The sequence below is a fragment of the Alexandromys fortis genome, unplaced genomic scaffold (assembly GCF_014885135.2).
Source record: "Alexandromys fortis isolate MF-2015 unplaced genomic scaffold, M_Fortis_MF-2015_v1.1 scaffold_37, whole genome shotgun sequence".
NCBI classification, from domain to species: domain Eukaryota; kingdom Metazoa; phylum Chordata; class Mammalia; order Rodentia; family Cricetidae; genus Alexandromys; species Alexandromys fortis.
The window spans coordinates 5,544,983-5,571,820 of NW_026067914.1; the positions used below are offsets into that span (position 1 = coordinate 5,544,983).

The 26,838-nt window shown below is 40.5% G+C and overlaps 1 protein-coding gene across 13 annotated transcripts in view; it reads left to right on the forward strand.

Annotated features, from left to right (window-relative positions):
* Prlr (prolactin receptor) overlaps positions 1-26,838 on the forward strand; it is a 167,634-nt gene that overhangs the window by 136,910 nt on the left and 3,886 nt on the right. For 10 of the 13 annotated variants that reach the window (XM_050138998.1, XM_050138991.1, XM_050138995.1 and 7 more), the window contains exons 3-11: positions 704-814; positions 4,540-4,672; positions 6,217-6,386; positions 9,231-9,400; positions 10,724-10,865; positions 11,279-11,378; positions 11,875-11,944; positions 13,887-14,931; positions 21,376-22,184. In XM_050138998.1, the coding sequence (XP_049994955.1) occupies positions 748-814; positions 4,540-4,672; positions 6,217-6,386; positions 9,231-9,400; positions 10,724-10,865; positions 11,279-11,378; positions 11,875-11,944; positions 13,887-14,885 (1,851 nt within the window). In that variant the 5' untranslated portion in view covers positions 704-747 and the 3' untranslated portion in view covers positions 14,886-14,931; positions 21,376-22,184. Of the gene's footprint in view, positions 1-703; positions 815-4,539; positions 4,673-6,216; positions 6,387-9,230; positions 9,401-10,723; positions 10,866-11,278; positions 11,379-11,874; positions 11,945-13,886; positions 14,932-21,375; positions 22,185-26,838 lie in introns of those variants that run through there. The other 3 variants (XM_050138990.1, XM_050139001.1, XM_050139000.1) reach the window with 3 other exon arrangements.

Consider the following 26,838-nt stretch of genomic DNA (forward strand, 5'->3'; position numbering starts at 1 on the left):
AAACTGTTCCAAGAGTAAAAATAATAATATTAATAATAAATTGCTCAAAACTCTCAAGCCCCGCAGGTTCAAAATTGACTTATTACTCTGAACCCAAGAGATTTGAATTATTACTGAAGTTCATTGTCTCTTATGGGGCTTTTCCGAAGGGAGAAAGAAGCCACATGGAGGGTCACTAAAATTCATTATGAGGTTTGCTTCACAGCCATAGCCATATCCCTGGAGACTTCCAGAACCCTCTCAGCCTGACCTTAGACAGGAACCTCCACCCGGACCCTCCCACTCCCAGTCTGGCAGTATCTCAGAATACTGGAGCCAGAACCCCTCCTTGAATGGCTCTCTTGCAGGGCACACAATCTATGTTACATAAATGGGTGATGTGCTATTAGCTACCTGAACGATGGCGTGGAAACAAAACAACTTCGGTGAGTGCAGAAAACAAAACCAAAACAAATCCAAAGCCCACAGTTTTGATTTCCTGTGCATTGTTGTCTGACGCCCTCTTGTGGTGAAATCCTTGCCAGCATGTGGGAATCCGTGCTTCTTAACCAAGCCATCCCATGCAACATTTTCCTACGCTCTCTTCCCGCTGTTTTTGTCGGTCACATCAAGCAAGGAACAAGAATCGGTTGCCAGCACCCAGAGTAAAGTATGCCTGACGGGCTGTAATTTAACAAATGCTACCCGGTGTTTTCTCTTCCAGGGAGCCTCTGATACATTGCCTGTAGCAAGAAACCAGGGGCCAACATGCAGGAAAACATGACATCTGTCCTTGCTTTCATCCTACTTCTTCTCAACATCAGCCTTCTGAATGGTAAGAGACTCAGTTCTCACTCTTCTTGCCTGGAGTGCTTAGGAGTGGAGGGGGGCGGGGGGGGGTAGTGAAGAAGCTGTCTCGATCTGTTGCAGTGCAGTTATGAGAAATGAAAATGTTCGTGTCATTTGCTGCTACTAAATTGTTTGCCACATTTCTGCGTTAAAATTAATGCAAAATCTCATCGGTGTGCTTCCCTCTCTCCCATTTCCCGTTTGAGAGTGGACTGAAAGGGCGCGGGGGATGATGGGAACTGAGTTCCCATCCAGGGCATAGTTACTAGCTGTGTGATTCGAACCACTTGTCTGCCTCTCTGTTTTTGATTTCTCCGAGGGAGGATAGGGATCTCTCACAAGCTTCAGATGAAACATGTTTTGAAAAGACCTTTGAAAAACTATAAGAGCATGCAAGCGATTGCGTGACAAGGTGGCAAACAGGCATAACCTATGTGTGCTAATAAGAGAAACAAAAGCCACAGCTAACAGGAAGGGGTGTGATTGTCTGCACAGGTTTTCACATCTACTTCTATCTACTTCTGGGGGGGGGGGTGTGCTTCTGAATGCACCTGTGTACACACCGGCTGCGTATAGTACCTCATCACAAATTCTTCTCTATCTATGTATGTATGTGTGTGTGGACGGCAATGAGGAACCTCTGTGTATTTACATATATGTTTATTGTTGGGTCGTGCACACCAGTGTATGTTCCCGTCATTGTGCCCTTGCATGCATTTATTTCTCTCTGGATGTATTTCCTATGGGTGCAGTGCATTATGTATATGCTTACTTCTGATGTGGAGTTTACGCAAGCAAGTCTCTGCGTTTCTTGGACTTTGTATAATATCCCTTGTGTCTGTTCACTGAGACAATCCATGAAGTTTGTTTCCTCAAGGGGCATGAAGATAACATTTGAGTGGTTGTAATTTCACAACCTTGCCTTTTTCCCTCGCGGTTCCTAAAAGTGTTCTTAATGGCAAGTAAAAATGTAGAAGAGATAAGCTCAGAGGGAGGGGAGAGAGGGGGAGAAAGAGAAAGAGGGGAAGAGAAGCAAGAATCTTGCTAACCCATAAAAGAAACTCTTGAGTACTCAAATAATCAGCAGCGGCCCTGACCAGCTTCAAGTAGACCCATTGTTGAGCCATATTGAAAACTGGCAGCAGTAGGGGTTGGTTCTTTTTGCTTGTTTGCTTAGCGTTTGGGGTCTGATTGGCTTGTTTTTTAATTCAAGACAGGAGTTCTCTGTATAGCCCTGGCTATCCTAGAGCTCTCTTTGTAGAGCAGGCTGGCCTCAAACTCAGAAATCCACCTGCTTCTGATTCTGAGTACTGGGATTAATGACAGGCACCACCATGCCCTGATAGTTTGGAAGCTTTGTTAAATGAATATTTCTCTCTACATTACATGTTTCTCCTCACGCACGACAGAAACAAACAAGAAAAAGAAAGCTTGTGTTTTTGCAATGATTCCCAACATCACTAGGCAGTCCCCCAAACTGATAGACACACAAAGCTCACACAGATTCTTTTCAGCAATTCTGTGAGCTACTGTGACACTCTGTCACCACTGACGGGCCAGCCTTCTTTCCATGACCCCATCCAGTTCACCACGCTAGAACACCCATTAAATTCCCCTCCCTGGACAGATTGTATACAGACTCACACATGATCCCTTTGCCATGATCTTCACGACCTGCTCTCCTGAACTAAATAACGTTCCATCCTGAGGGCCTATCTGAAAGATTGAATAAATGTGGAAAAGATATAAAAGACCCCTGAGCTACTAACGCCAACCTCTGAAAAAAAATCTTTCTACTCCTGAATTTAGCATTAAATCTTCATGTAGGGCAAAAATTAGGAAAAGTAGATATAATGTGAGTTATGGTTGGTCTCCCAAACCAACAGCATCATGGCAAAATCCCAAGGTTATTCTGTTCCTCTTTCAACATAACAGCCAAGCAAGACAGTTGGAGACCAGCTTGCCAAGAGCTTTGGAGATTAAGCTGGTGAAAATTCTCATCCCCTCGGCCACATCACCTCCTGCAGATCTTCCCACTTCTGGCGCTGACAGTGGTGATGTGCCTTATCTAACCATGGTCGCTCCCCACTTAGAGGGGGACCACCTGCTCTACTACCCCTTAGCCTACTACCCCTTAGCCTACCACCCGATTCCTAAAGATCTACAGAACCGCAAGGAAGTTTGAGGTCACCTACTCATAGAAAGAACCAAAATGGGGGATTCCAAGAAAGAGGCGGTGGGGCGTAAATTCAAAAGGAGACTAAAAATCAAGATTCAGAAAATAAGAATAGGAAGAATTAGGAGATAGGGAAGGTGGACCATTAGTCTGTCGAGTGATCAGCTACAGGTATTACACACACGCACACACGCACGCACGCATGCACATACATACATGCACATACATGCCCAGATACACATGCACACACACAGACATACGCACACGCACGTGCACACACATAACACACATACAGCTCAGGAACCATTTGGGGGAAGGGGATGGAAAGACTGTGAATACCAGAAGTCAAGGAAGACTGAAGTGAAACAGTGACTTCTGGACCTGGAAGGACCACTATACTCATAACTTCACAGCAGCTAAGGCTGTGTGCAGATGGCACAAGATCAAGCCAGTCAGCAATCCAACACGGAGAAGGGAAGGGCTCCTGAGTCCCCATCCCTAATTGAAGCACTACTGACAGCTGACAGCTTCTGAGGGATCCGAAGGGTCAATTTCCCTTAAGTGTATACCACTTGGTATGGCAACAAGACTCCAGTGGGTAGCCATACATTTATACGTTTATAAAAAGTACAGATTGGGCCGGGCAGTAGTGGTGCACACCTTTAATCCCAGCACTCGGGAGGCAGAGGCAGGCAGATCTCTGTGAGTTCGAGACCAGCCTGGTCTACAAGAGCTAGTTCCAGGACAGGCTCCAAAACCACAGAGAAACCCTGTCTCGAAAAACAAAAAAAAAAAAAAAATAGTACAGATCGGTCTCTCTCTCTCTCTCTCTCTCTCTCTCTCTCTCTCTCTCTCTCTCTGTGTGTGTGTGTGTGTGTGTGTGTGTGTGTGTGTGTGTGTAGTGTGTTAGGGAAAGAGAGAGAGTGAGAGCTTGTAGGGATAAGGGTTAGCGGTAGAGCTAGAGTTAGGGAGAGAAGGGGAAAGAATGAATATATTCAAGATACCTTGTATGCATATATAAAAGTCTCAAAGAATATATAATAATACATATGTATATTATAAGCTAGATCACTAGGCCAAGGCTATGCACAATCAAGGTAGGGGAGAAAGCACAGAAGGAGAAGACAAAGGGGAGAGGAAGTAGCCTAGAATGCCCAGACAAAGGCCATAAGTAATGCAGAAGAAGAGGGAGGATGCCGGAAAAGGGCAGATTCCTGAGCAGTGCACTGACTGTGTGCACACAGGTCACTGTCTGGGAAAGAATGCTTCGGATGGCTATCCTATTGCTACACAGGCCCCGTGAGAAGGGCTAGCTCCATAGTCTCCGTATGCACCCACCTCTCTCCCCTCAGACTCACTCTGCAGTGAAATGTTTGTCACAGCTGGCCACTGATGCAGTGGCCTTTCTGAACAATGCACCAAGACCTCCTCACATCCAGGGTGCCAATAATCTGTCTCTGTTACTAGCAGCTCAGTTAAGCTGTTGAATGGACCGCAGTATTAACTCGAATGGCTTGTGGCTGGTTTTGTTTTAGGACAGTCACCACCTGGAAAACCTGAGATCCACAAATGCCGGTCTCCCGACAAGGAAACATTCACCTGCTGGTGGAATCCCGGGACAGATGGAGGACTTCCTACCAACTACTCGCTGACTTACAGCAAAGAAGGGTAAAACAATCTCTTCCACCTCATGAAACCAGAGTGCTCACGCTCCGGGCCCTAGTTACATTAGTTCTTATTATAAATACCATGCTTTCCTAGATTTATACCAATAAGCTTCATACCACCAGGAAAGGAATCTAATGTCTCTAGCCCATCGTGTTCTCTAAAAGTTTTTTTTTCAAACTCAGTCTTCAAATGCTCATTGACAGTAGCATTATAATATTAGCCATGTTTCCAAATGTCTGTCCCAAACTTAGAATACAGACCAAGTCATCATTTCCTATAGATTGGCTAATCTCAGCTGCTCATCCATAAACCGCATGATATTGTAGGTTTTTTGTTTGTTTGTGTTTTGGGATTTTTTTTTTAGTTAATACACTCCTTTTACAACATAATAGAATTATATAAGCTGTGTGATCTTTGGCAGCCTCGGTACATTAGGTTTTCAAATGTGTTTCATGCCCAAGAGAATAAACAACCTTTAAGGAAAAGAACTTGAGGTTGTTTGTTTATTTAAGTAAGTTGCTGATCTAAAAGCTATAAATCATGATAACACACATCTGTAATCCCAGCATTATGGACGCTGATGCAGAAAGATGACAAGTTCAAAGTCAGCCTGAGCTGTACATAGAAAACCCCTGTTTCAAACACAGCAAAACAATAAAATTCAAGGTCTCCTGAAAGGCATAGTTAAATTTAGCATTGCCAGGAGGGCAAAATAAGATCATCTCTAGATGATAATTCTGATGAACTCATAATGAGACTCTCCTAGAAACCTTAAATGAGCTACAGAAATGTTAGTTTAGCAAAAAGTACATTTCTGTATCTTGGACCTAAAAATAAAATATTATTGACAGAGACAGCCGTTGCCAGTTTCCTAGGACTGCGTGTACACAAAGCTGGCCTTCTGTGTGGGATCCAAAGAGGCATGGCACAAATACTTAAAGAACCCAGAGCTGAAACAGCCTCCAAAACCTGTGTGGTACGAATGGAGTCGAGGCTGTTAAAATGTGAGCAACTTAGTGAGCCCTATGAGACTGAAAGATCTCCTTTCAAACCACTTCACTCTGTTGCTCGCTTGACACCATCTAATGTCTGATGTCAGTGTGTTTCCTCCTAAATCCTCTTATCTACACGTAGCTCGACAGGCTTGTGTGACCAAAGCTGCAATATGGATAATCCCATAATATATATGTGTGCTAACAAAAGTTCCAACTGCCTAAGGTGACCAATAGGAGTACCATTGCTGTGAGTGTGCCTTGGTCGCTGGTAACTCAGAAGGACCATTCACAAGGTTCATAGGGACACCCACAGGAAAGAAGGGTGACTGAGCAGCAGAGAACTGAGATGCTAAACCCACCTTTCTACCTGTTCTTACAGCACACTTCTTTCCCTTCCTCCCAATTGGTCTGCGTAGAGCACAAAGCTACATTTTTCTGCTTTATTCTTGTACTTTGAGTGCCTTATCCTCCAAATCCAGTAATAGTCTTTTAAGAACAAAAACGAGACTCTTTTTCTCTTATTCACTTTTAACGCATTACTTATTGCAGAGAGAAAACTACCCATGAATGTCCAGACTACAAAACCAGTGGCCCCAACTCCTGTTTCTTTAGCAAGCAGTATACCTCCATATGGAAAATATACGTCATCACAGTAAATGCTACCAATGAAATGGGAAGCAGTGCATCCGATCCTCTTTATGTGGATGTGACCTACATAGGTAAGGGGGAAGCGGTGAGGAATATGTTACCATTATGGTATGTATGCATGGTATGGTATGGTATGGTATGGTATGGTATGGTATGGTATGGTATATCAAAAGTCAAACTCAGCTTGAGTCTTTCTGGCTTATGGATGAACCCTAGATAAGAACTGTGCGAGAACTCATCGCATCTTTGTTGAGGGAGCATTTCACATCAACAGTATTGACTCTTGACAGCAAGATTAGTACTTGGGATCTTTGTGTTCTCTTATTTCCCCTCAACTCTAATCCTGGTGCCTTATATCCAGTGTGAGTGTTCTATACGCCTCCTTTATGAATAGCTCCCCTGGTCCTCTCCCTTCAACCATGTTGCCTTCTTTACTAGTCAACTCAAATTTGTTTTCTTTTTGCTGGGGGTGTGCTGGAGATGAAACCCAGAGATGGGTTCATACCCATCTCCCACGGAGCTAAACTAACAGCTCCAAATGTCATTTCTTTCTCCTTGTGGAAGACAGGATACTCTTCAGAAATGAATGTCTGTAAAAGGATCTTCTGGTTCGGAATTCACAGGAATCATTCCAAATTCTCTGCCTGAAACTAGCTCTCTGCAGTAGTGTATCTACTTCACTATAATTTGAGTTGTTCTTAGACAAATAATCTGCCGGGGGTGATGGGGGTATGGGTTCATGGCAGGACACTGCCTGATATAAATAAAAAAGCCGCAGTTTCAAGTATCCCCAAAATTTAATAAAAAATAATAATAACAACAGGAAGTAAGTAGCAATTGGTCAAAGGTCTGGTCACTTCTATACTGTCTGGAGAAAGCATCCACAAAGTAGAGCCGTCAATTTGACATAGTTTCTTGCTTTGCATGATCAGCGTTATGTAGTGGGGCAATTGGACACAGCTGTAATGGCCTTTATGGTTAGCACAGATAATAAATAGACTCCTAGGGGAATAGATAGGACAAGGAGAATGATGTTTAATAATAATTTATGAAGTAGCTAATAAGGTTTGAAATTACTCAAGCCTTCCCCATGGAAGCAATACCACTCAACAATAGAAAGCAGGCCAAGCTTCTCCAGTAGTCACACGTCTCCCTCCCAACTTCACGTCCTCATTTTTGCTTACCTTGTTGTTACATTTTTAATAGCACACGGAGTCCAATTAGTACCAACCATATGGGGTCATCCAATGGCGCATGGGCAACATGCTATAGCCACACACACACACACACACACACACACACACACACACACACACAGAAAAGTGACGTTTTGCTCCTCCAGCCTCCACCAATGGCCAGTTGCTCCTCAGCTAGGGATTGGGCCTCAGGGGCCCCTCCCCCTTGATGCTTGAAGTTTGAACTTATTTGATCTCCTCCAGATCCTTGACAGGAAGTCACAGTAGCTGTGGTTTCATGTGTGCAGCAGCCAAGTCTTGCCAAAAGACAGCCTTTCACAGCACACTTCCCCACTTCCAGCTCTTGCAGTCTTCCTGGCCCCACTGCTGTGCTATTTCAAGAGCCCTGGGGAGAGGGATTTGATGCAGGTGCTGTTCCATCTTCAGCTGAGCACTCACAGCCCACTAGGTGTTTCACTCTTAGGACGGTAGTCCCAAGGCCCATCATTGGAAAAATCTGAGAGTATGTGCCTCCTTTGATTATTTTTAATTGTAGTAAAATACATCTAACAAAAACCATCGTCTTAAAATCATATTAAGCTGTGTAATTCATGGCATTAGTTCATTTAGAATGTTGCACACACATTAGCTAATTCTTGCTGCAACCTACAGGGAAAACACTGTTTAAAAAATGTTTCAAAATAAAAGTTGCTTCTAAGTTTCAAATAACACACATTACTGAATATGTGACTTCGGACCAGTAATTGTTCCTCTTTTCATTTCTCTCCTGCCAAAGGGGCCCAGTAATACAGGTTCATGACATTTGGGGAAGGGATTAAATGATGATTCATTGTTAGAGTATTGTTTTAATTCATGACATGTAGTATGCATTCAAGAAATGACAAGGTTTTGCTAGTGGGAATTCAGTATACATCTGGGGACTGAATAAATGGGACAATTAACTGCTCAAGGGAACACTCTCCAAAAGGTCAAGTTAGGCACTTGTTAGCCATTTACTATCTGTCAGGAAGAAGTCTGCTCTCCACAGAGAGTGATGTATACTCTGAGTGTAAAATATAATTGATGAACTGAAGGCAAATATCCATAAACTTGAGCCGGGCAGTGGTGGCACACGCCTTTAATCCCAGCACTCAGGAGGCAGAGGCAGGCGGATCTCTGTGAGTTAGAGACCAGCCTGGTCTACAAGAGCTAGTGCCAGGACAGGAACCAAAAGCTACAGAGAAACCCTGTCTCAAAAATCCAAAAAAAATCCATAAACTTGTTACCTGCAAAGTTATGAATATGAGTGGGTGATGCACAGAAAGATGTGCAGGCTTTCGAGGAAATGGTGGCTCCCAACTCAGGGAAATTAACTATTCCAAATGCCTCCCCCAATCATCTCCTTGTAACTCCTGTTCCAGTTATTATCACATGGACATTTCTGTTAGGGGAAAATGTGCACATGTATATGAACCTGGCTGAAAGAAAATGGAGAATATAGCCAAAGCAAAATCTCAGTTGCTTTTTGTTGTTGTTGTTGTTACTTTTCAAACCCCATCTTCAAGTTCAAACGTGACTGATCACATGTCAAGAGTAAGAAGGAATTTATTATGTCCTCTGGGAGCTTCAATGCAGTGGAGAAAGTGGATGGACAGAAATACAAGCCATGATAGAAAACAGTAGGGCCCAAGAGAAGGTCTAAGCCATGAGGGAAGCTAAAGATGTCTTTTATATCCACAGTTGAGCCAGAGCCTCCTCGGAACCTGACTTTAGAAGTGAGACAGCTGAAAGATAAGAAGACGTATCTGTGGATAAAATGGTCCCCACCCAACATAACTGATGTGAAAACTGGTTGGTTTACAATGGAATATGAAATTCGATTGAAGTCTGAAGGAGCAGATGAGTGGGAGGTGAGTCAAAGTGAAGTTTATTGGAGGACCCATGTCCTTCGGCAGGGATAACCCTCTCACAATAGAGCAGATCATTTCCCCAATTATTGTGGGCATCCCCTTGCAGACACAGCCCTGCTAGACAAGCAATGCCTTCTCCCTTCTACTGAGATTGAAAGATGTTCGTATTCACAACTCTTACAAAGACAATTGCTTGTACCAGACAGGTTCCCAATTTACCCACCCAAGAATATCTCAGACAGCCTCTGGATATAAACTATAAGCTATACTGAGCCTGGAGGCAAGAGAGTCAGTTTAATATGCCCATGGTCAGTGTTTTTAAGGAAATGCTTTGTAATAGTTCAGTGTAAAATGATAATGCTACAATTACAGGCATAATGGTATTCTACCCTATGTTGAAAATGAGACATTTGCAAACCTAGTCAAAATAATAGAATCACACATTTTTAAAAAGGTAATTAAAATTTCTAAAGAAAATAAGTAGTCTATATTTTAATCCTCCCTGTCTCAGTTTCCTGAAAAAAAATATCTTTAATAGCTGGTTAATCCAAACTAAGTCTACTCCAAGACATTTTTGATGTAGTAAGAAGAGGAGACTACTTGTTCAGAAGGGTGTCCCACAGTCTTCACCTTTTATTAGTTCTTTGTATATTCACTTAGCTAATATCTTGGCTCCTGTACTGTCTGCAATCATACTTTAGATTTCAGGGCTTGAGTAGATTCAAGGGAAATACATGTAGTGCAACATGCTCTATAAGTAATATGAACTTTGTACTATATTCTTCATCATCAGCATCATCAAGTCATCTGATTGACCTCGGATAATTGATACTAAATCTGAGTCCTAGACTTGGAAGGTAGAGACCTGGTGGCTTCCTTGCTAAATAACATTCTATTTGTGTATAATCACTTCAACATACGTGAAGATTTGGATTCCTTCCACCTAGTACTTTTTACACCAACTAATAATCCTTTAAATTAATTACTTCATTGGAATTTGTAAACTAATAATTTGATTATCTCTTATATGTACGTCTAATTTGTTAGCTAATTTACTTTTACTAAGTAAAGTGAGGAGGGGTGCCAATTATCTTTCTGAAATAGAGTTCCAGATAGAGACATAGAAAACCTTTTTTATTTTTATGAGAAAATTTTTATGAGAAAATTTCAAGAAGAAGAAGGAAAGGATAGAACAGAGCAATGAAAAGAAGGCATCCTCTAAGCATAGCCATGTCTAACTCCCCATTAACTTATGTGAAAGAAACACCTCTTTTCTCATAAGAAGAGTCATAGGTGACCTCTGTTTCTCTTGTTCTTCCTTAGAACCATTTTACAGGGCAGCAAACGCACTTTAAGGTTTTTGACTTATATCCAGGACAAAAATACTTTGTACAGACTCGCTGCAAGCCAGACCATGGATACTGGAGTAGGTGGGGCCAAGAGAATTCCATTGAAATACCCAGTGGTGAGTGTTTTGACTATATTTTCCCCTATGTTTATATAGCAATAAAACTGCATGTAATAGCTACTAATAATACAGAAATAGATATGTGATTATCATCTCTTAATCTAACAAAATGACATTTGGAAAAGCTGTATTACTGCCTGACTCATAGTTGCCAAACATCAGTTTCTAGAATAAAGTTACAGGTATGACTCTAGAATGTCCTCCAAGGACTCACTGGCCATTCATTCTGATCTGACCTTCCTATCTATCTTATATGTACCTTCTGTTGACGAATTGCTTTCCAAGTCAAGAAACACAAGCAGGAAGACAAAATCTTGAGCCCAAATTTGCATGGGTTATTTTGGTTGGCTAGTTGGTTTTTAATGTTGATATTATACGTGATCAAAGCTCTCTGGCTGTTTGTTTTTTAGACTTCACCCTAAAAGATACAACCGTGTGGATCATTGTGGCCGTTCTCTCTGCTGTCGTCTGTTTGATTACGGTCTGGGCAGTAGCTTTGAAAGGCTACAGGTACTACACAGTCTCCCCGCTCTTCTCTCAGGCATTATTATCTGGAATAATGACAAAAAACACCGATAGAAAGATGACGAAAACCAGCAGACAGCCTAAGTACCTTATTTATCCATTAGTGCTAGTACTTCTTCTAGTACAAAACAGTAATCTTTTATCAATGGGTTTTTAAAAAGAGTATTAAAAATATACTTTTTGAATCTAGTGTTCTTTCTATAAAATAGGGGCTTAGAGCTGTAAAATTGTAGAAATCTGGCAAAATCAGCTAACACTGAAAGAATCAAATGGAACAAATAAGCCAGTAGCTTGAAATTAGCCTTCAGAATTAGCCAGCGCTACCTCTGGCATTTACCACTACTTTAATACAGCCCTAGAATTCAACCTCTTATAGCCCAAGCATCAACTGTTTGAGAACTGGGAGAGGGGGGCAGGAATCTCTGTCAAATATTATAATGAAATATGAGTCATTTGTCCACTCTCACAAATTATTTTATAGCATGATGACCTGCATCTTTCCACCAGTTCCCGGGCCAAAAATAAAAGGATTTGATACTCATCTGCTGGAGGTGAGTGTCAGAAGCAGAGAGAGTGATGTGACTCACTGCTTGATGGTAATTAGGTTTGCATGCGCCCGCTCAGTCCTCATCAGTCCAACCTGGCCCTCATCCCTTTCCAGTCACCCCTTCTCATCAGCATGTATATGAACGGAAGAAAGTGTTTGGGATGACTGTGTTCATCATCATATTCTCAAAGTCACAGAGCAGAGAGAGACAGCTCGGAGGCCTCCAAACTCATGGGGAGGCATGTTACATGGCCCAGGGCTGCTCCTGAAGACAGAGATGACCGTTTTATTCAAATAATGAATTTAGAGAGAGAGAGAGCAGATATTTTAACTAATGCTCACTACCACCGTCTCCCTTACACATGAGTCCAAGCTTCCATTTCAATGTTCTTTACAAAGCCACTGTGCCAGAATTTTCCATTGTCCCTGTGCTCGCATTTGAGTGGTCAGTAGATCAGTACTCTCTGGGCCTGTGTTGCCCAAAGCACACTAGACTGATTTGAGACAGAATTAAAGCATTTCTTTCTGGGTTGAAATGTATAGTCTCAATCTGACCTTAACAGTAATGTGGAGAAAAGCCATTACCTGTATATAAAAGTAAATGCCGGTTGATGTGATTGCGTATTAGGCTTATAAGAATGTGGAAAGTGAATTTGATTTGTCTTTCAAAATCACTTTGATTGTAACTACAAGGACTAGAGCTGAGGAGTTTAGGTTTCTGGTCCAGGGGGTCTTACCCACTCTTCAGTCTACTTTTGACCATTATAAAGCCAACAGCAATGTCTCAGCCAAGCAAGTTACCCAGTATCTATCTCATAGCTCAACCTGCTAGCCACAGAGACCTAATGATAAATGGTTACTCTATGGTTATACTGTTTGTATTCTTTCCTGCCTTATCTCTAAACTTCATAAGAACCCTGAGAGATAAATGATATTACTCCCATTATAAAATTGGCGAGAAACCTATGCAAAGTCATAGCTACCTGGTAAGGGATAAAAGCCAAGGCTTAGGCATGTGACCTAAGCCAGAGGACTTGGGAGAAGAGGAGAAGTAAAAAGAGACTGGATGAGGAAAGAGAAAAATAAGGAGAGAGGGGGGGGGAGAGAGAGAGAGAATGTGGAATAGGAGGAAGAAAGAGGAGGAGGTAGGAGATGAAAGAAATAAAGACTGCCCCTCAGACTGGAGAGGGAGGGGGAGAGGAGTGGGGGGTGGGGGAGAGGAGAGGGAGGAGGGGGGAAAAGGGAGATGGGGAGGGAAATGGGAGGCGGGGAGGAGGCAGAAAAAATTTTTTTTCAATAAAAAATTATATTTAAAAAAAAGAATAGAAAAATTGGATCAGAAGAGAAAGGAAAGGAGAGATGGAAAAGAGTAAGAGGAGGGAAAAGGGAAGGAAATGGGGTGGTAGGAGAAGCCAGAGACAAAGCCAACCCACTGTCACCAAACTCCAGAAGGTGGTAGAGGAGGCTAGGAGGCCAGCCCCCGCATCTCACAACTACTCTGCCATTGAGTACCAGTCAGGAGTATACACAGACACTACGACTTCAAATGTTTCACAAGACACTTTGGTTTCATAGTTCTATGTTTATCATACATGGAGTAATATAGTACTTTCCCGTGGAGTTCATAGCCACTATTAGAGACAAAGAAAAATCATGAGAGATTAAAGAAAGGTAATTTGGTGAATAGGACCCAAAAGGTACTTGTAGATGACCTGACCTACATGTCTGCAACCTGGGGGCGGGGATACAGTGAGACTCCTCACAGACCCTGCCGCTAAGCAGTAGGAGGTGGAAGGCTTCCGTTCCAAGACTAAGCAAGATACGGCCTGGCTGCGGCCCCAGGAGCAAAGCCCCTTTACTCTGCTCAGATACCGCTCAGCTGTGAGGCCAAGGGTGGCGTGCGCTGAAGCTAACAGCCATCTCTCCTTGTGTCTGTGTTTCAATAGAAGGGCAAGTCTGAAGAACTCCTGAGTGCCTTAGGATGCCAAGACTTCCCCCCCACTTCTGACTCTGAGGACTTGCTGGTGGAGTTCTTAGAGGTGGATGACAATGAGGACGAACAGCTAATGCCCTCCCGTTCCAAAGAGTACCCAGGCCAAGGTGGGAAACCCACGCACCTAGACCCCGACAGTGACTCGGGTCACGGAAGCTATGACAGCCATTCTCTTCTGTCTGAAAAGTGTGAGGAGCCCCAGGCCTACCCACCTACTTTCCACATTCCTGAGATCATTGAGAAGCCAGAGAATCCTGAAGCAAATATCCCTCCCGCCCAGGACCCCCAAAGCAGCGTCCCCTATTTTCACGCAGATGTATCCAAATCTTCAACATGGCCTTTGCTGCCAGGCCAACACATGACCAGGTCTCCTTATCACAGCACTGCTGACGTGTGCAAGCTCGCTGGAGGTCCTGTAGACACGCTCGCCTCTTTCCTGGACCAAGCAGGAAAACATCTTCTAAAATTCTCTAAAACCCTTGAGACTGAAGAGGAAGAAGAGGTGGCGGAGCACGAGGAGTCGAAAAGCTTCCGTTCTAAAACTAAACAAAACGCATCATGGCCCCTGCTCCAGGAGAAAGGCTCCATTGTCTACTCTAAACCCCCAGATTATGTGGAGATTCACAAAGTCAACAAAGATGGAGTACTATCATTGTTCCCCAAACAGAAAGAAAACAACCAGATGGAGAAGCCCGGGGTTCCTGAAACCAGCAAGGAGTACGCCAAGGTGTCTGGGGTTGTGGATGACAACATCCTGCTGTTAGTGCCAGATTCACGAGCTCAGAACACAGCTTTGTGTGGGGATTCAGCCAAGAAGGCTCCACTGTCCCTCGAACAGAATCAGTCTGAGAAAGATCTGGCCAGCTTGGCTGCAACCTCAAGCAACTGTAGACTCCAACTGGGCAGGTTGGATTACCTGGATCCTACATGCTTCATGCACTCCTTTCACTGATAGCTAGACTCGTGGAACGATTGGCTAAAATGTGATTTCTCTTCAGGTAACACTACAGTGTCATGGAATAGTGTGGTCTGCTAGCAGATGTTTCAGGATGTGGGTAAAATAACACACTACTTCACTCCTTTACATGCTCCCATTTCAGCACCTTCCTCCCCTCAGCAGCTGGTTTCCAGAACAATCGATCGTGTATGCTGTGATTCGCAGACTTGCTCTTTGCTACTAGTAATATATATGTACATATATATGCACACATATGTATATATATATAATGTGTTCAATGAAATAAAAGCACATTGTTTGCCATTCTTGAGGGATGGTGCCAACAGGTATAGCCTCTGCAATAGATTTGGCTTGTGGTAAAGGTATAAACAGTCAAAATAACTTAGCGTAAGATGATGTTGAAAAGGCCATAAAAGAGCTTTTCAAAACGGATGGCTAAGCCTTTACACTCCTCCTTCATTTGATTCGGATGGTCCAAGTATAACCCTTTTCTGAAAGGACACATTCCAGGACACCAGCCAAATTGTTTACAACAGTCCCTATGCCTGCCTGACCCTTTGCCTGTATGCAAATGAAATCGGGCCCCCCTTTTTGTTCTTAAAGTAATTTGAATGTGTCAAGAACGGTTTGTCCTGCCTAAATGTTATTTCTTTCTAAGGCCTCTAGAGTGTATAGTTTGGGGGAATAGAATTTTCTTACAAGATAAGGCCCATGAATTTCACGTGATGAACCATTTTCAAATGTTTTCCTTGCTTCATTTCAGCAGGACAGATGATTTGTTATACACCCTAGTATTTTCTTAGTAGAAAACAGACTCCCAAAGACTAATTTTAATCTAACCGGTAATTCTTGCAGGGTGGTAGTAGAAGTGTTGCCTTACTGTATATACAATTTTGCTTCAATACAAACCCGTAAGTTTAGCACTGTATTTTTGAAGACTATTTTTCTATCGCTTAGGTAAAGTAAAGACTATTTTCTAACTTCCCTGTACTGCTGTTTACGTCTTCAAGTGGGGGCAGTCATTTCTGCTGCAAGGTTATAATGAGTATTTAAAGTATATATAGTATATGCAGACCATGTCAGAGAGAAATGTCAGGCCAACCCCTTGCCCACTTAAGAATGTGAAGTGAATGAAAATTTTAAATAGGTACAAAATAGTACCATTTATCTGATTTTTTTTTATCTCCAGGACACTTTAAATAGGAGCCATCTCTATTAGGGTTTTAGGACTCTAGACCTAAAATATTTCTCCCATGAACTTAGGGCTCTGCCCACCTATGGGTGACTTTTATGAACCATGTAAGTGGAGAGTGGTGACCGCTAGCATAGTTTCCAAGACAGAGAATTGGCTTTGTTTTATTTACTTTTTTTTTCTGAGAAAATCTGAACACAAAAGGATTTTAAGCAAAACCGAAAGTCAAGTTCTCTCTGGAATAAACGCACTCGCAAACTCTTGGCAGAGGCTGTGCTCACGTCAAGAACGTCCAGCTAGAAGTTCTAGGAATTCAAGCAGCTGTTAGTGATAACAAGAGCTTCAAAGGTCAGGAGACGGAGAATCCACAGACAACTGCAGGGGCAGGCTTCCTGAGAAGGCTCGCAACCTTCTATCTCCACCTTACTAGGAGTACCCAGGACTCATCTGCTGCAGTCTGGCTCCCCTCTCCTCTCCTCTCACCTACTGGCAAGTAATTCTCTGTCCATTCACTAACAGGATATAGAGACTCTGAACTGAACCTCTTGTGAGGTTCATCCAACAAGCACGTATTGGTAGAAACTGCACTCAGAGATTCCTTGATGCCTGAGAGTGAACATACAGCCAACCCTTTCTGAACTGCAAATGCAACTCCCTGAAGCCTATTTTCCCAATACATAAACATCTTGTGGACAACAGAAGCATTTGGCAACGTTGTTCAGGCTCATTCAGTGCCCTGGATCCTCCATACTGAATGTCTGAGGACCAGTTGCTTTGGCACTACTTGGAAGTGTTGTTTTCAGCATCTCAGGTCTCATCGAAGACATATGGAATTGGAGTCTGCATTTTGCTAAATGCCAAGATAACTCACATGCATACTCAATCTGGAAGCAGTGTTTTCTACGACCATTTCCCTGAGAGGTTTTTTTCCCCCTCTCTTGGAAAGTATGGAGCAAGTCTATTTAACTTGAAAACAGCAGCACTGTACGTAAAGAGAAAGCATGAACAAAACTATTAGTGATTTCAGATTTACATAATGATGACGCTTATATGAAGTCACATGAGAGAATGGCATGCAAAATGCACACACCTTCCAAGAGGGCCAACGAATCTAGTTCACCTTGAAAACTACTGACAAAGAAACTTCAAAACCAGTGCAAACTAATCCTTTCCCAACATAGTCTGTTCTTCTCCAGGAGATAAATATATACATTTATTAACAAATTATGACCACTATAGAACTGATAGTGCATGTGCTACTCATAGTTTGAAATTTAAAAATCTGCTTCTGATATATAATTTTGCATAGATGAAAAATATGACTGTCTACAGACAAATCTGATCCAACAAAAATCTATGTTCATGAAATAAAAGAAAATCTATAGGTCTATTTGTTTATTAGAATCTTTATGATAAAGTATTTTCTGTTGAAAGACAGCTGCTTGAGCGACAGAATGAATACTAGGAGTCAAGACACCTGGGTTCTAGTCCTGCTATGCCTTGGAAAGTCCAACTGCCTATTCTGGATTTCAGTTTTCCTGACTATATTGGACGAATAGCCAGTAGCCTTGACTCTGTGACTCACTAAGTAATTTGAGCCGATCGCTGGCATCTTCATTAAGTTGTGAGACAGTTCTAGAATTGCCATCACCTTCACCAATGTGCTCGTTTCTGCTTCACTCTTTCAAATCTCAGGACCTGTTTGTCTTCATACATTGCACGTACACGGTATAAGTCAGCCTTTAAGATCATGTGCAAATATGTGTGCAGAGATTAAGGACACCGAAAATGAGACACTGGTCTTTAGAAAAATTACCTTTAGTGTGTCAAGTCATGCCCATTCCTGCGTGGAGCCAAAAGCCTCAAATCTCTGTTCTTGTATTTGGTTGTTGGCTGTTTTCCCACCATCGTATTTTGTGAATAACCACTGCACGTGTAGATTAAAGAACCTTTTGCTCTGAACCACAAAAAACAAATGTAGTTTTGTAAGCAACTGCCTAAGAACTCATGTTATGAAGTACATGGAAACTGAATACATCCCGTGGATGATTGATGGAACTTTCGGACACAAATGGCAAAATAGTCTATGATAGGTTTTAAGAAATGCATAGAAAGAACTTTAATATGAGCACAACTTGCCATCGGCTGATTTTTACTAGATGATACATTCTCCTAAGTGCCTGAGACCAGTTCTGGTAATCAGTTGTAGGTCAATGATTCATTGTAAACTCGTCTGATGGGAAGCAGCCAAGCTCTTGCTGCACACATAAGCTCAAACCTGGGAGAGGCTTTGCTTGACATGATCCAAGAAGATTGGTGAATCGTCAATTAATGCACCATCAAAGGACCTGAGCTCCAGGGGAAAGTCTGTCCGGACAGAAACCTAGATCCTTTCTTTCTCATTTATTTTATTTAAATTCGGCTTCCCTCTGCTGTCCCATCATTTGCAAAATGACTCAGCCTGCCTTCAGCAACTTCAATCTAACACACAGAAGAAAGAAACAGATCTCTATGTTTTACAAAGTGCCTTTCTTTACCTTTTTTTTAAAAAAAAAAAAAAAGCCTTCATTTTGGAAGAAAAGCACATTGGTTGGAAAGTGAATTTTACCTTAAATGGATTTCTTTTAACTATATGGAGAGACAAAGAAAAGAACAGCCAGAAAAAGGATGACAAAATGATCTAAAGACTAACCATCAAAATATGCAGAGATTTCTGTGTGTAGTTTAATTGAATCATCACAGAACTAAAATGAATACTGTCAATCACTTTACCTAAGTGTGAATGGAGATAAGGCTGCCAGCCCATGACTCAAAACTTTCCATTCTGAAACAAAATGTTGATGCTTTCTTGAAGGACACTGAATTGTATGCCAAGCCCGGCACAGGACAAGATGTGCACTTTGAAGCTCTGTACATGGATGGAAAAGTAGAAATAACCTTGGATTTATATCCCCCAATTTGCCATGGATGAAAGCCTTGTGTGTATTGAAGCGGGTTTCTTTTCTGACTTTTGGCTCAAACACAACACTGATGCAGCGAGGAGAGTCACTGAGCTTTTCCATGTTCAGTTCTAGGGTCGCATCACTGTTGCTAACTAGGCTGCATGATTGCCTCTTCTGACTCCGGCCACTGGTTTCCTCTTTTTAGATAAGTAGGTTGGCACCCTCAAAAGATGTTTCTAAGATTTCTTCTAGGTCTGTCTTTCAGTTAACTTTTATGAGTTATGTAAAATCTAAGACTATAGATGAGAAGCCCAGATTCCACTACTGACATGCCCTCGACCTAGGCAGTGAATGCCTGAGACCGTGTGTAGAAATACTCGGAAAACTGAAATCCATTTCTCCACGTTAGGTAGACCAGAACCGTTGGGTCTCTGCTTCTTTCCGTTCTGCATAACTAAAACCTTTTCAGTCCCTCTTTCCAGGACCTGTTTTTCTCCCTAAAGATTAATAATGTAGAGTAGTAAACTTGGGGTCTACAGGGACAAAATTACCCATAAACATGAATTTAAATTTTTATAAGATAGACCAATTATTAAATTTCCCCACAAACACAATCCTGAACTGAGATCATAAGTAATACTTCATTTAGATATGTACTTGCTTAAAGATCCAACCTAGTAACTTGTTATCTAAGAAATCTAAGCTATCTTGATGAGTAGGTATTGACAGTCTTAAAAAGAAACTTTAAAATAGAGACTTTTTGCTTCAGAGTTTATGATCTAACGAGAAACTCTACTTATGATTACAATCCTTTCTTATGATTAACAGTCATGTCATCCATGAATCGTGTGGGAATTGTCTCCTCAGTCTTTTTATTTTCTAAGAAGGTACTTTTGGGTTTGAGCTCTGCCTGGTATCAGCTTCCAATGGAGGGAAAGGGTAGAAGATGGGACGTTCCAAAGTGTGGGACATATCAGAACCCCCACGAAATGGAGAGCATACATTAATTCAAATCTAACTGACAATGGTCAAGCTACATGCAATTATGAGTTAATTGCTGAGAGACATACACAACTCATAAGACCATGAGCTGACAGCTCTCCTGTTCCCACCACTCCCTTTTATTTCAAGTTAGAATGCACTGAGCCACGTAGAGTAGAATGGCACCCATCTAGATGGTCTAGCAGATGAGCAAAGGGACTCACAGGGCATCCTGGCATACTAATTAATATCTATCTACTGCCATTTAAAAAGAAAAGAAAAATTCAAAAGCCTTCGTACTATCAAACATAAACTTTAATAGTTATGGCCAATTTATGCCCACCTAGATAAACTAAAAAATACTGGCTTAGTTTGTCTGTACACATTTTGCAAATTGGGAAGGCAGCCTTTTTACCACATTATTGAAAATGGGGGGAAAAAACTATATAGCAAAAATACCTCTGAAAATCATTTGTTTTACTAAATTCCTGAGGAAAGTATTTTGAATTTTTAAAACTACCTCCCTTCCCCATCCTAATAATTTTCCTTCAAAGCTGCTTATAGTTAGGAGTGAAAGGTACCACATCTTATCTTGGGACTGGTGTTGATGGAATATTTGTTATATTTTTCATGTGACACTCCTAAGTATCTGTTATTTTACACTATATTGCTTTTTGTGGTTCAAAACCAGTATATGCCATATTGAAATATATAATCCTCATGCTGTAAATTTATCATGTAATACAAATGAAAATCATTATTTAATGACTTACGATCTAACCGTATCTAATTTCAGTATAGTTATGTCTATGTCTATAAAACAAAATTAAAAATCTGTAATCATATATGCAATCATGTATTTCTTTGAAAACTGTGAATGTTCTGATTTTTCCTTCATCTTTGTCTATAAGTGATACTGTATGTCATTGTATAGCTGACCTGAGCTTCTAATGTGTTTACAGTACAATCCACCAATTAGTGAAATGTAAACCCTTTGGCTTTGCTTCATGTCATTTCTGCGTGTTCTTTGCACCTTGAGACTTGCTTCTGTGTGCTCTATCAATAATTTTAAACAATGTGAGAGTCTCGTACAAACCAAAGCAATTCAGACGCAGCCCATTGAGTGATCATGCCCTGTGTAAAGCCATATTGAAGCAAAGACGCCGCTGTAGCATAAGGCTCCCTGTTCCCAAAGCTGCCACTACCTCTCTCTTGCTCTTTCCCTATAAAATGCCAATCGAAATTCAGCCTTGAAGTGGGAAATTAGAAGTGGTTACTAATGTTGCCATTTTTAACCTTCTAACTCACTACTTTACAGATTTATGCTAGGTTTTATGAATAACCATTTTTACATTTTGATATTTTGTAGACATTGGCTGATGAATAAAGTGCAGAAAGACCGCACAGTAAGTCATCAGAATTTTTTTTTTTAAAAATCATAGATTGCAAGTTTTCCCCTATCAGTGAGTCACCTCAAGGTGGTTGGCCAAAGCCATTATAATTTTTGAAATACCCAGCGCAGTGCCTGGCTGGTAGAGTGTTTTATTTCCTTCGCCTCCCTAGTTCTATTTTCTTGTTTGAAATACAAATGAACAGAATTGCATGGATGTTGCTAAAGTGATTTTTCTTGAAGAATTTTTGCTGCTAGAAGATCTATAATCATGAATTTGTAATTTAATTTACCCAGACTCCCAAGAAATAAATACCCTCTTGGTTTGATTTTTAACCATCAAGTATATTATGGCATGGGAAGAGTCAGCCATTTATCAGAAATAATCTTGCTCTGATTTTAAAGGCTCATTTCTGTGTGTCACGGCTGTGGTGTCTGCTTTCTTTCTTTTGTATTAAAGGATTATACACTGCTAAGCACATATGATTTGTCTCTTACATTTTTCACTCTATGAATCTCGGGTTATTGCACGTTGTGCTTCCTGGTTTTCATGGATTTATCCATTTGTCTCTATCCACTTTGTACGAACAACATGGACAGTTAAATCATGGTCAATAATACAAAAAAATATGCTAATTTCTCTCACATCATTTTTACTGCATGACAAAAATAATGCTTGCTGAACAGAATCTTAGCGATCCCAGAATAATATGGTCATTATATTTCTATTTGTGTTGTTATTGAAAATCCAGCTCAGTGCCTGTCTCAATAAATATGTGTTTCCCTTGCTTGTCCTTCTTCTCTTTTTTTATTTAAAAAAAAGGAGGGGAATGTGAAGAATATTGTGTATATGGCTAAGACAATTTTATTAAAGACTTTTTAAGACACAATGATATATAATTAAGAAATTGTTCAACAAATTAAATAAAACAGATTTTCCCATTTGTGCTCACGAATCCCAATAAAAAGACAAAATTCCCCTCCTTTAACTCATTTCTGTCATAAGAGAAGTTGACAGAAATAAAGTAAGATGAAACCAGATTTATGGGGATCAAATAAGGAAGCTCATTGAATTGTGATAAAATTAAGGAAGGACCAGCCCATCGAGGGGTAAATGGAATCCCTTTGAACAGTGTATTCATCACTATTATTAACATTTCTTTTCTAACAAATTCCATCAGACTAAGCCTGAATGGATAATCTTTACCTTTCAAGGAATTCTGATCTAGAATCATCTAGTGCTCATATTGTGTTACAGAACTGTGTAGGGTGTTTGAGATGTCTTTTCTGTTCCTATTTATCATCTAGCGCTGTGTCTTATTAGAGAATGAATATTCTCTTTCTCATGGTGACTATCAGTCTCTAAAACTTGGCCTTGGGCAAAAAAAAAAAAAAGCACTGACTTTCTGTGCTTCTATTGGACCCATCTGCCTTTAATTCTAAGGCTCATGAGTATTTTTAACTTGCAACATTTGGAGTGTCTGTTACCAAAATTAAGTACGATACAATTAACAGTGACCTGAGGCCATAAAATAGGTGACATGTTTTCTGAATGTATTGTGTGTGCTTTTCTGAGAGAAATCATGAGCTCACACTTCCACATCTTGCCAGAAGCAGGTCTAAAATCTGAACCCATGTGGTCCTCCTCCAACAATATAGTCTAAATCCCCATCCTGCTATTTAGAAACTGGAAGACACAACTTCCATCTTGGTGTGTAGAAGACAAGAAATAAGGCCATTAAACACTGCCCCCCACCAAGGACATTACAGAATGTGGGGGGAGAAATCTCCTGATGGATGTGATAGCTTATCTAAAGTGTGCAAGGGAAATCCAGCCAATTCTTGATAGTGTGAAATTCAGAATTTTTAACATCTAAAATTACAATTCTTTTATGGTAAGCTCCTCTCACACTATACTGCGCAACCCCAGCCATCCCTGGGAACGTTAAACGTTCTTCTCCTTCTTTGACCAGGAAGAGACATATTAAAGTGTGCTCTTTACATCATTATAAAATATTTTATAAAATGCTTTATAAATGGATGGAGGAAAAAAATGGGAATTTTATAAATGTATTTTTAAAAGGTTGTAAATGCTCCAGGGAACGTTTACAGTGTGGTTGCTTCTTCTAAGACATAGGATGTAACCATAAGTGATATTTCTAGTAGTTTGGTTTTCCACGAACAATGCTGATAGTACTTCTGAATTGTGTGAATTCGTGATACATTTCCCAGTGCTTTTTTTGGAGTTAATGTTTTTTGCAATGGTAAGTGTTTGGTTTAAATTATTTTAATAAGTTGTTTCCTTGTATGCTTACACCACATATTATATGACAGATGGAACATGAAGCAAGCTCTCTCTTTAATAATCTTTATTAGAACTTGGTTTTTGTTTAGTTTGGTTTGACTTGGCTTTGGCTTGGCTTGGTATTAAAAAAAGGAAAATGGCATTCTTGCACTAAAATATTGGGGCACATGCTAACACATTTTTACCTCAGGCCACTCATCTATGTTTTTGCAAAGACAAAATTTGTACTCATCTTTCAACACCTTCTCGTATTTTCCTTCTAATTCCAAATCAACTCTGAGTCATTCTTTCAAATAGACTGAGTTCTACGTCTTCTTCTACTGACCTCATGTTCCTTGTCTTTATTCACTTGCCAAATTCAAGTCTTGAAAATGCAAACATTACTGGAAGCACCCAGAAGTTCCTTGGATCTTCTCGTGGAAACAACCAAGAACTATCATTAAGAGAATTTCCAAATCCGATATTCAATCACATTGTGAAACCACAAAATCTTAGTGACAGAACTGACATTTTCTTGTATTAACTTTTTCTAGCCTAGAATTGCTCTACCTCTTAATCTAAAATCTCAGTTATGATTCAACCATATTTTTATTAAACAAAATATTTCATAAATGCCTGGAAATTTCCTAGGAAAACATAAAACATAACAAACAGCTATTAATGAACATCAGATTTCCTCAATATCAGCATTTCCCCTTATATGGTCCATATCTTTTTGTTTAACCAATGAAACATCACAGATGCTATCATATATATTCTTCAAAACTGAATTCTTTACTCCTTCACTCAATGTTACCCACAGTCTTGCAGTTGTCATATATACTCCTTGACTTTTAAAAAACTACATTTACCTCATGCCCACATTTCAGTAAGTGATATGTGCAGTACTTCAACTTTAATAGATTATTACATTTATAAGATTCATCTCCTTGCTTCTTGAGATAGAATTTTCTAAAGTGGCTATAGGCATATATCCCTATGTACTTTGACCTTTTTATCACTGGGATTGTTTTTTCTTTTTTTTTCCTTTTTTAATTGATTTTTATTAAGCTCTGCATTTTTCTCTGCTCCCTTCCCTTCCTCTCCCCACCCCTTCAACCCACTCCCAAGGTCCCCATGCTCCCAATTCACTCAGGAGATCTTGTATTTTTCTGCTTCCCATGTAGATTGGATCTATGTATGCCTCTTTTAGAGTTCTCATTGTTGTCTAGGTTCTCTGGTATTGTGATTTGTGGGCTCTATTTCTTTGCTTTATGTTTAAGAACCACTTATGAGTGAGTACATGTGATAATTGTCTTTCTGTGTCTGAGTTACCTCACTCAAAATGCTGGTTTTTAGCTCCATCCATTTTTCTGCAAAATTCAAAATGTCATTATTTTTTTCTGCTGTGTAGTACTCCCTTGTGTAAATGTACCACATTTTCCTTATCCATTCTTTGGTTGAGGGGCATTTAGGTTATTTACAGGTTCTTGCTATGACAAACAATGCTGCTATGAACATAGTTGCACACATGTGCTTGTGGCATGATTGGGCATCCTTTGGATATATACCCAAAAGTAGTATTATTGAGTCTTGAGGAAGGTTGTTTCCTAATTTCCTGAGAAATTGCCACACTGACATCCAAAGGGGCTTGCATTCCCACCAGCAATGCAGGAGTTTTCCCTTTACCTCACAACTTCTCCAGCATAAGTTGTCATTAATGTTTTTGATCTTGGCCATTCTTACAGGTATCACTGGGATTTTTAAGATACATCAGCTTCCACTTTTTGGTTCTATCTGCTGTGTGCAATTGTAAAGAGTTTGAAGAGTTTATCCATGATATAAATGTTGATGGTGATATAAAAAGCATACCTTAGCATTCCCTAGATACTGACAAATTGTTAGCTCCAAAATAACGCATCAATTTACCTGTCCAATCCATGTAGGAGCCTCTGTTCCTGCCCATTTTTTTAGTCAACTAGTATTATTGTGGAATATTAGCTTAAGATGTGTTGCATTTGCTTATGCTGTGGACTATCTGTTTAATGATACAAAGATGTGTTGCATTCTTTTATATTGCATTTGTTTAACTCTGCAAAGTGTGTTACTTTACCTGCCTAAAATACCTGATTGGTCTAATAGAGAGTTGAGTGGCCAATAGCTAAATAGAAGATGGAGAAGTGGGGCTGCCAGGTAGAGAGAATACATAGGAAGAAAAATCTAGGCTCGAGAGAAGAGTGAAGAGCGAGATAAAGCGGAGAGGAGCCAGGGGCAGCCACCCAGCCTCCACGCCAGCCATGGAATAAGAAAGAAAGAAAGAATGTATAGAATTTACAAAAGTAAAAATGCCAGAGGTAAAATGTAGTTAAAGAGAAACAGTATAATGTAAGTTAGAAAAGCAGGCTAGAAACAAGCAAACCTAAGGCCAGGCATTCATAAATAAGAACAAGTCTTTGTGTTGAAGTTGGGCAGCGGGCCCCCAGGTTTCAGATTCAGTGAATATTATTTAATTTTACAGAAGTCAAATGAAAGACATTTTGAAAAATGGCCTTTTGAAAGATTAGTTAAACCATAAATTGATGCTATCTTATTGGCATACACTTGCAACATACATACGTGTTGACCTAGGAACCCTTCTTCAAAGAATTTGTTCAAAGGGGGAAATATTAATTAAGTGCAATTCTGTGTGCAAAAATGGTGGAAAAGGACGTATTAAACAAGATTTGTCTTGTAGTCAAGCTTAGAAGTCGTCACTCTTCCTCCAGTAGTGAGAAGCTAAACTAATTGAAATTAATTATTTTCCTTGAACCCAGCAGACGAGTAATGTTGCAAAGAGAGTTGTCATCCTGAAACTTAGACACAGGTGAATCCTAACAGGTGCAAACAAGCTCTCATCGGGAGCAGAAGCCACTGACCCCATCTCTAGCAGGAACACTGAAACAGTCATGCTGACAAACTTCTGGAGGTCAGATATGGACTAATGAAAAGGGAAAGTCTCTGGCAGCCTCCATTAGGATGACTCCTCAACTTTTATTTCTCCATTTTTTTTTTAAGAACATCCTCCATTGCCAAGGTTTAGATCATCTTTTTCTTTTGGCTGAAAAAACAAAGGCAAAATGCACTTAGCACCTTCCATTTAGCAGGAAGCTGTTCTCCAG